The sequence below is a fragment of the Eutrigla gurnardus genome, assembly GCF_963514095.1.
Source record: "Eutrigla gurnardus genome assembly, chromosome: 11".
Lineage (NCBI taxonomy): Eukaryota > Metazoa > Chordata > Actinopteri > Perciformes > Triglidae > Eutrigla > Eutrigla gurnardus.
In genome coordinates, this window is record NC_139925.1 from 20,619,848 (window position 1) to 20,630,257 (window position 10,410).

The window sequence follows — 10,410 nt, forward strand, 5'->3', positions numbered from 1 at the left end:
ATTGTCTTGACGTGACATGAGCTCGACATAGAAGTCCTCACATGACACGCTACCTTCCTAAAGTTGTCGTGAATATAAAAAATAGAGTAATATCAATCATGCAGTTAAGGTTCAGGCTGTTGTATGTTTAGTACATTCAGTCAGTCTTAAACAGCTTTTTTTGCATGTGTCTGTTTTATTTCTTTATTTTTTCGTTATTCTGCTGAACAAAGATCACAATGAAAAAAAAAACAAACAAAACTCAACACAAAATCTCTGCTCTTTTATATTTCCAGTTGCCATTTCCTGTTAAGTCGTCTCATCTCATGTTCATACAGTCTTTTTACCAGTGCAGCAACAGTTTTTATTGTAGTTATCTTATAAGGTTTAGCTCAGATGAGATTTGAATGTGTGGCCGGAGAGGAAGCGGTTTTGTGATCATGTGAACATGAAGTTCTTTCATCTTGGAGAGTTGTGCACAGAAACCCCCTGCATGATTCACCTCCTCTCACACCATGTGAGCGTCGGCTCCACCCTAACTACCCAACGTTGTCCCTCCCTGGCAGAGAAATCACCTGATGTTTATCAGGTGATATGATATGCCTCTGCTGTTGTTGCGCAGCAATAAAACAACAACATAAACCTTTAAAATAGAAGTTTAATTTTTCAAATCAAATCACAAAAGCAAATCACAGTGAAAGCATAACAGAGAAAGATTAATACAAACAAAGTTAACCGAAGAACTCATAATGGCCATAACCACCTCCTGGTGAGGTTAAATATATGTATAAAATATGTATTATCATTATCAAAATATTCTAGATTCATTCTATGTTGAGTTTAATACCCATATATGAAAATATACATACTGTATATAATAATACATTATGTTATCAGCTCTTGGCAGATAACATTTATTTAAAGAGATATGTATTTTTACACAGTGGAGCTTCAGCAGACACAAAAGGTTTGATGATGTGGTTAAAGGGGATGTGGTAATGATACAGGGTGCTGAAACTACACTGTGGTGCTCTAATAGGAGTCAAATAGCTTCCACAGCTCAGGTTCATGTGAATACCAACAGATCAATGGGTTAGCCAATTCTTACTGAGGTTTGTGCTTGTTATTGTATTATTATTATTATTATTATTATTATTATTATTATTATTATTATTACTCTCTCATCATACATGGCATCATCATGATGTGATTCAATTAAAAGTCTATGAATGATCTTATTGGATTAGTGGCTGTTAGTCCTCAAAGTGCACTCACTGGTGCCGCAGAGAGCCTCTTAGCTTCCACAGCCTCAAGAACTTTTCATCTGTGCACCAATTTATGACTGGTAACTAGTGGCTGTGAAATAATTATCATGGCAAAAATAGAATAATAAAATGTATATATATACATATACATACATACATGAACATGCATAAAATGAAACGACAATAGGACACAAAATAGGTGGGGGGGACTAAGGCATTAACGTGAGTGGAATAAAAAGAGAAGTCTTGAGAACATGATTTTTGGCAAACTGATCAAACCATAATACATAGTTCATGCATAACATCTTGGATATAATGGGCCCTAGTTTCGTAGACCAGGCGCAGTCAGCTCTCAGCGCACGTGCGCCACGCCGACGGGGTGTGTCCGCCTGTACTTTGCAAATTTCGTGCACCGCGCAGGCTAGCGCAGGCACACCTCCCGTCTCGCCCACCCGCGCAAGTGGGAAAGAGGGAGGAGAAGAAGGCGTGAGTGGGAGACGAGGAGGAGACGAGGCGTGGACTGGGATTAATACAGCCGATTCAGATCTTCACCAATCAAATGAGCTCCTCTCCTCTCCTTTAATGCGTTAGAGGAGGTTCAGTGCAAGTTCCATCATTTGACAACCCGATGACAGAAGCAGCGCCGCCGCTCCCACCACGCGCATCACGCGCTGTGCGTGCGTATCATAATAATAACAATGCCCATATTATAAAAAAACAGGAGAGAGAGAGGGAGATGTTTTGGTCCGAGAGGCTGAGTTTCCGTTACGCGTGCCATCCGCCTTTGATCTGACGTCAGATGTGACGGGACAATCTATATAGATATAAATTCACGTGTTGATTCAATGAGTTGCATTAAATAGTGTTTGTTGTGATTATTTATTGCATTTAAATGTGCCTGGAACTGTGGAAACCTGCCTGTGAGGTCTCGGTGACGTGTGCGCACTGCGCGCCGTCAGCCAAACTTCCACTCCGCCAGCTGTGATTCGCCTTGAATGAATGGACTTTATTTGCGCCTTGCGCCGAAAGTAGACCAGGTTGGAGCTGGCGAGCTTTCAGCGCAGTCTCGGCGAGGCTTTTTGCCACGAAACTTCCGCTACGCCAAGCTGAATCTGTGACGCCTCCCCTGCTGCGCCGCCACACCCATCTTGGAGCAGGCGATCCACCAAACTGGCCGTGCGCAAGGCCACCCTGCGCCGCCCTGCGCTGCGCCACAAAACTAGGGCCCAATGTGTTTGCAAAATGAAGCAAACCTATGAAAACACCGTTCCCGATAACTTTTTTCTGGCAGCAGTGCAGCATGTTAACATGACGATGGTGCTGGTTGATGTGTTGATGTGCTAGTGCTTGGGAGTGCTGTGTGTTGCAGGAACCCAATCAAAAACTAGGTATAACAGTCATTTGGCCACCTAAGAGCCAATTCATGACAGTGATATAAAGTTAGCTGCATAAAAATGTATAAAATCTGATATGAAAATGTAGTAATGAAAGCACGATGCTACCAAAAAAATGTAGGGGAATGCTGTGAAGAGCTTTTTTGGCATGAAGAGTTAATAATACAGCCGTGGATCTAAGTGTGCAAGAAGAAATGAATTAATTATAATAAATGTAACAGATCAGAAGAAGAGCTTGAATTAAACCATTAAGTCCCATGTAGAAAAGTGAAACGAAGTTCCTCCACATCAGACAACAACGTCGTCCTGCGTCTTCACCGAAGAGTAAAAGCCTCTGAGGATTAGAAAACGTGACAGGTGAGAACAGCGAGGTCAAGTTTAGTGTTGGGTAACATGTTACAAAGTAGCACACTAGACTAGTGTTTCACAGTCGTTTTTGGGGGGGGGGGGGGGAGAACACACTTTGTAAAAATGACAATCATTGTGGTCGAATCCACAACAGTCCGTATCTATAAATAGATGTTCCTGACTTTCACCTTATATTATTTTGAATAGATAAACCAGCCATTTCAAGATATACGTTTGATAAGTCACAACTGAAACCATATCTACTCATCAGTAGAACAAACAGAATGTAGCCTTTCATATTAGATTCAATAGTATAAGTTACAATTATCAGAATCAGCTGGGCAAAGGATGGAAAAGTCTTTTTCATTTTTGGTAACAGAAACGCAATTTAACCAGTGACTCTTCTCAGGAGGTAATGCTGTAACATACAATGTTAATGGTGGTAATGTTACCAGATGCTGGTCATGTTATATATTAATAGCGTGATTCAAGGTACCTGTTAACACCATCAGAGAGAATAGATTGTATTAGTGATTCTACTGAAACATTCATCACAATGCAATGCACCAATGTGGGATTTCCATCTGAAAATACAGCTCTTAAATCTTCTCATCACACATAACCTGCTCCAGTCCGAATAATACAGGTAATGTGTGCAGTAATGTTTTGACTCTGTAATACCTCAGAGATGCAGCTGCGACTGTAAAGGACCGACTCCAAGCATCTCTGAACCTGTAGCCCAGCAGCCCCAGCCCCAGCAGCCCCAGCCCCAGCCCCACCAGCCCCAGGCTGATGCCAATGATCCAGTTGCTGGATGGCTCCAGAATTTCTGCCAAGAGAACAGATTGTTTGACAGTTTACCCATCAAGAGGCAACATTTTTAATTTACTTCAAAAGTGCAATAGTTCATTCAAATAATGTGGTCAAGCATGTTTTCATCATTAATGGTTACCAAAAATAGAGTTTGTCGCTTTCTTAAAGGGCAAGAGAACGATCTCTTCATCCAAATGTCAGGTGTGTGCAGACAGAAATGTCATTCACACCATCATGTGTGCCTTTTGAATCCCCCACACAACAGATGTTAAAAGGAAAACGACAATCAAAATTCATACGGTATTCCTACAGTCGAAGATCAATTAAATATTAATAAACACAAACAATCTCCCAAATCCAGAAACTAGAGTGATAAAATACTTTTAGATTTTTGAAGCATGAATGCAATCAGCAAAAGTAAAAAGCTGACGTTGGGCTATAAAAAAAACTACATCACAGTCACATGACTTCATGTCACCACCACTAAGCTAAAGGCAGGCGTCTTTATACTTGACGACATCACAAGTTTGAGTGACGTACTTCTCGGGTTTCTGGCTTTGACTGAGAGGCTTATTTGATCTTTGTCACACCGGTACAACCAGCATTTGTCTCATTTTTGTGTCCCTTTTGTTTTCTTATATATTCCCCTTCCTAGAGGGATTTGTGTCTTTGAGGTTTACCACAACAATATTGTTTTGATTTTATTTAGTTTATGTTCTTGTCTTATTTTACTTTATTTTAAAATATGGTTAGGTCTATATTACAGCATGTATGTAATGTACGAGATAGAAATAACATATTTGAATTCTTATCGTAGGTGGTGTTGCCCTTTAACTGTAAGGTTGCAAGCAACGTACTCACTTTTCAACCTGATCACTTTTATGTTTTTCAATGAGAATGATGTAAAAATTATAAATCCTTCTAATATTGCAATCACATCCCAATAAGAGCAAAAATGATCACCATTGGGGGAGATTGGTGGCGCAGTGGATAAGGCAGCCGCCCCATGTACAGAGGCTCGGCCTTGGCGCGAAGATCAGGGGTTCGACTCCCGGCCCGGCGATCTCTTTCGCGCATGTCTTCCCCCTCTATCTCCCCTTTCCACACTGTCTCTCTCTACAAAAATCAATAAAAAAAAAGGCGTACATGGCACTCTAGCACTCTAGCCAAAAAAATAATCTTAAAAAAAAAAAAAATGATCACCATTGAAGTTTTTTTAATTTTTGAAATCATGCAGCCCTACATTGTGGGAATGTTTGATTTGCTTAACTTAGCGTGCTTACCAGGTGGTGCATTAAAGCTGTGGTCTACGATTTGAAAGGTTTGAAAAAGCACTCCCCCCCCACACACACACCCCTCCTCTCTGTGCTCCTTAATCCCTCCCCTCCGAGCTCGTATTGCCCTCCCCTCGTCCAGGCTAACGTCTCCGTCATAAAATAGACAATACTGCAGAGACAGGAAAAACTAACAGCATCTTTCACAGTCATAAGCCAGCATCGGCACGAAAGTTATCTGTGTCACAACATCCACAATAAAGACGAAAGATTACCTGCTCCAGGGCTCTCAAGTTTTTAACTTAGTTCAGAGGGAGATTTTGGCTGACCGTGCAATGCCGTCGCGTTGCCGCGAGTTTCGAGAGACGGGGCGCCGCCTCCCGCAAGCTCTTGAAAATCTTTTAAACTGACCGTTATCGATCTAAAATCAAGACAGATTCAGCAACTGCATAGCTTTTTCTCGCATAAAATGTTTTCAGAAACACATTTCGGTGAACTATTTGCGTAAATTAAGAAAATGTTTTTTTTTAATTATCTCGTTAATTTGTCTGCGTGAGAAATACTAGATGTGGCGTGTGAACAGGTTGAAATGCATGACTTGAGAGCCCTGCTTTTCAACAGAAACTCTGCTGCATCAGCATCGCTCTTCAGATCCATATCTTCGCGGAGCTTTCGCCACCGTTCAAATGATGATCCAAGGTTTACTCGGGTCTGAGCCCTCTTTACGTCGTTGGTTTCTGTCTTTTCAGTGACAGACTTTCTCTTTCTTTCAGCCTTTGCCAGCGGGACAAGCAGAGGCTGCTTGCTACTGCCGCTCTGCTTCCCCTCCATACCTGAACTGCTCAGGGCAACAAGCGTCTTGTCCGCTCGTAGTTTCAAATGTGGAAGTGAGTCGGGACGAGGCGTGAGCAGGAGAGTGAGCGAGGATTGGATCAGAAAATTTATCCAGTAGTAGCCATGCGGACCGGATGGCTACTACTGGATCAATTTTGGCTCAATTGACAAATCTTTCAAATCGTAGACCAGAGCTTTAAATCAGGGGTAGAAGTGCTCTTTTTACCTCAATAGAATCATGCTAATCTTTCAACATCATTTATTTTCCTGCCTTGTTGTGCATCTTTTGTTCACAAGCTAAGGGATGTGACTTAAATGCAGCGTAGTGACTTAAATGCAGCATAGTACAGACAAGTACAATCATTGAGTTACAAAAAAACTTCTTAAATACAAGGAAAACACTTTTTTTAAATATAGTTTGTTACAGTAACAAGAGTAAATGTAATGTTTTTACTTTCGCTTTACTTTCGTATTTATGAATGAAAAGTGCTTTGATGCAAAACATCTGCACTGTCATTCTAGATCAACAGGAAGTGGTGGCACATAACCTTTACATAACGCCCACTCAGGTTTTGACTCAAGTGAGAGATTTCATAATTGTTTTTCATTCACGCGTTCTGTCTTTTATGCTCAGTTCACATGTTTATCACACCTGAGCTGTTACCTGATACCACTTCTAAGATATCCGATACAAATATAAACTAACAGATGATTTATTAAAGTTTGTTCCTACCTCGGCCGTTCTTCAGCCCGGCATCTTCACTGCAGTTGGCTGTAATTAAAGAACATTGTATAAATAACAATAACAATTATTTCAAACTGAATGAAACTAAATGAAAGTTATAATAAATAACCATATAAGTCACTTTGGACAAAACATGGCAGCTAATGATACTCACTGGTGCAGATGCCCATCAGTTTCCTCCCCTAAGCAGAGAGAATAGATTGTATTAGTGATTCTACTGAAACATTCATCACAATGCAATGCACCGATGTGGGGTTTCCATCGGAAAATACAGCTCTTAAATCTTCTCATCACACATAACCTGCTCCAGTCCGAATAATACAGGTAAGGTGTGCAGTAATGTTTTGACTCTGTAATACCTCAGAGATGCAGCTGCGACTGTAAAGGACCGACTCCAAGCACTTGCAGGTACGAAGAGTCCGGTCACTTTTCATCACCACCAGCTTGTCAAAATCATTCCCCTTATTTGCCAGCACGTGGTTCTACAGTCGACAAATGGAAAAAATCACAACAGTTTTACAAACTGGTTCAGATTTCCAGGTCACATGACCAGTGACCCGTGACCAGTGATACCTCGACCATCACCTCCTTCATAACAAGCTCACGTGTCACAAATTATACTGAAACACTCCTGCACAGAACTAGACCTGAAGATGTGTGATATCTTGCAATACTTTTTTTACAGTTAACAGGACTAACTGTCAGAAAAGTCAAACGCAGGTGTCACTAACATAAAGAATGGCTGCAGTCCATTCAGGTGTGTACAGGAGCCCTGAGAAGTGATATTTATAAAACATCAAAATATACATTCAGGTGAAGTCTGAAAGCTTTTCCTGGCAAAACTTCTGTTTTTTTTTTTCATCTCTAGGAACGGGTAAAAACATTTTTTTCCCGATGAAATTCTTTTTTTTGTCAGGATCATTTTCAGGATAAATATTGGATGTTGTAGTATTTATTTTTGACCACAAGAGACTCAATTGCAGGGATGTGAATTGAATGTAGCAAAGTACTTGACATAGAAGTGAAATTACTGATAGTTAGAATATGTTTGGGATTTACCAAAGAGAAAATGTCATGTGTTACTTCCTTCCTGATGGTATTCATGAATGAAAAGTGCATTGGTGCAAAATGTCTTTGATGTTGCAACTGTCTCAGTCATGAGTGACTGTAAACAGGAAGTGGTGACGCATAATCAAAGCCTCAATAAGAACAACACCTCAGTGTTTGCCAAACAAATAGAAAAGTGAGACAATGATGTTATTCACACTTCACTTTCATTCACATTTTCATTTCTCAAGTGAACACAATCAGGAATCAGGAAGTAAGCATTGACGTAAGTAGGCCGTCCAATTATTTTCTCCAGCCTGACTTTTTTGATTGAACGGGATTTTACAGTCCTGCCACAGCCACAGATGATTTTTTTTATTTGATTTTATGTCGGAGCATTTCATGTATTCATTGCTATCGGTATGTTATGAGGATTTCAAGTAATATAACAGATAGTGTTTCTGAATAGGACATAACACGTAGGTAAAGTTATGTGAATTACAACTCACCTGGAAGAAAACATGAATGCTTTTAGTCTCTTGTGGTCAAAATGAATATTACAACAGCAACAAAAATGTCACCTGACATTACTTTCAAACTTTTTTTTTTATCTAAAAAGTTAATCTTTCCAAGTTGGAAAGATTAACCTGTCAAAAAGTTGTTTTTCACCATTTTTTTGGTCCTAATCACGGGACTTCCATTGTGCCTGTGCATTGCACGGGTTCATCACTGATATTAATAAGTTACACCAGTGCTATCACAGGCTAATCATGTCTACCATGAGAAAGTATGCATAGTGTTTTGCCCTGTGATTGTTTTAACACAGACATGTATCACGTCAGAATAAAACCATCCCGGCTTGTCTGACTCACAGTGCTGTTCATCCAATGGTAGAAGCAGTCCGTCGCTTTGAACTTCGGTATACTGTACAGAGTCGCTCCACCATCCTGAGTGACGGAGCAGGGAATGTCCTCCTGAGCACTGCAAACCTTCACGATGACGACAACTGGGGGAAGAAGAAACACAAGAGAAAACTGCTGCTCAGATAACGTTGTTTTAGCAAAGATCATGTGAGCATTATTATGTTCGTCTTCATGACCGAGATGCCAAACTTACATGAAAGCATTCTACTGCCTGTAACATGGTGTTTAATGAATCTCCAATGTAGAGCAATCCCACAAACTGAAGAATGGTGAACGGCTGAGGTGGGTAGAGTAACCAAAAACTGTACTCAAGTAAGAGTGTTGTTACTTTAGAATAGTTTTACTCAGGTAGAAGTAAAAAGTAGTCATACAAAATACAGTTACCTGAGTAGAAAGTATTCAGTGAAAAAAACTACTCAAATACTGAGTTACTGCTGAGTAACTTCTGATTTACTGGTTCAATAATCAGAGCATGAATGTAAAATAGAGAAAATATAAAATATCAATGTGCCAATTCAGATATTGCCAAACAATATCCCTTTAACTAAAACAATAATAAATTCAATATTTACAAAATTCAGCCCCAAGAAACGCTAATAAATCCTCAACTTGCTTAATTTAGTAGTTTCAAAACATTCTCTTCTGTCAGACTGTCACTCATTTTCATATCAAAGCTTTTGAAACCAGCCTTTACGCTCCGCTGGTAATGCTAGAGATGTTTGGTGCATCTGGTGAAAGACGACCAGGAGGAGGGAGGGAGGCCTGGCTGTGGGCTTGGCCCGCGAAAGAGCACCCGCGGCCGGCCTTACTACCGAGCTCACAGATCCCCCTGGATGTCTGGACCGCGGAGATTTTTTTCTGGTGTCATGTGACTGCCGGGCTACGTTTGATTGGTGAAACGGAGTCATTCGAGTAAACAGATCGCGCGTTGAATAAAAAGGGATTAAAACATTTAAAGTAACGAGCGGAACGTAGCTCAACCACCTTCGGTTTTTACTTCGGGCTCTTAACGGGAACGCGTATCCAAGTCCGTGAGTCCGTGAAGCCCGGCCCCCATGCTCAAGCACTCACGCGGATGATGAAACATGTAATGTGTAATGCATACTTGACTCCAGACTAAAGATACCGCCAACGAATTATAAGTAAGGATGACTTCTCGTTCAATGCACGCTACAGGTTGTATGGTTTCGGTTATTCGGTAAGAAAGTTACTTACGTGACATAAACACCAGCGCATTCCGCAACATCTCCGCGCGCGCACCTGAGTCGTGTGAGTCGCACGTGCACACAGAAAACGTCTTCCCGGGACTCAACCGAAGCAGTCGTATGCGTCCTCTTCTCTCTGCCGGTCTGTGTGTGTGCTCTCTCTGATGATCCGACCGTCTATGTTTCTTTCCTTCCGCTGTCCTTCCCCCGACCAGCAAACCTGCTGAAGTAGCATGCCACTTCCCTGGGCGCCAGTGGGCGGGGAGGGAAGGAGGGAGGGGGAGAGGGGTGGCTGATGAAATCTAGCATACAGAAGGACAGCGCACTGTATCTCATTGTGTCAAACCACACACCACACAAACCAGAAACACACCTCTCAGTCACTCTCACTGTATTGTATCCACTGCTGCTGTCCTCTTAGAGGTAATCATGTACTCGTTGTCCAGCCTGCTGTGACCTCTGCTGTTGCTGCTCTCATTAATTGTAACATTTCTGTCACATGGATCGACTATGATGTCTTTTGTTGTATTTTTGTGTATTACAAGTCTGTCCATCCTAGCAGAGGGATCCCTCCTCCTCTACC

The 10,410-nt window shown here is 41.2% G+C and overlaps 1 protein-coding gene across 1 annotated transcript; it reads right to left on the reverse strand.

Moving 5' to 3' along the window:
* Nucleotides 1-721: 721 nt before the first annotated feature.
* On the reverse strand, nucleotides 722-10,018 carry LOC311021250 (uncharacterized protein). The gene is made up of 7 exons (XM_084021705.1): nucleotides 9,838-10,018; nucleotides 8,572-8,705; nucleotides 7,012-7,134; nucleotides 6,807-6,834; nucleotides 6,641-6,679; nucleotides 3,668-3,815; nucleotides 722-2,972 (listed from the first exon to the last, which is right to left on the reverse strand). The coding sequence occupies exons 1-7, from the start codon at nucleotides 9,866-9,868 to the stop codon at nucleotides 2,927-2,929; spliced, it is 549 nt and encodes a 182-aa protein (XP_083877831.1). The 5' UTR covers nucleotides 9,869-10,018; the 3' UTR covers nucleotides 722-2,926.
* Between the last annotated feature and the right edge of the window lie 392 nt (nucleotides 10,019-10,410).

Bases quoted from the DNA above. Each gene is read 5' to 3' on its own strand.
- LOC311021250 (XM_084021705.1), bottom strand. From the start codon at position 9,868: ATGTTGCGGAATGCGCTGGTGTTTATGTCAC. The intron at 8,706-9,837 runs GTAAGTAACTTT...TTCTTCCCCCAG, and splicing joins TGCGCTGGTGTTTATGTCAC to TTGTCGTCATCGTGAAGGTT. The intron at 6,680-6,806 runs GTGAGTATCATT...CTTTAATTACAG, and splicing joins ACTGATGGGCATCTGCACCA to CCAACTGCAGTGAAGATGCC.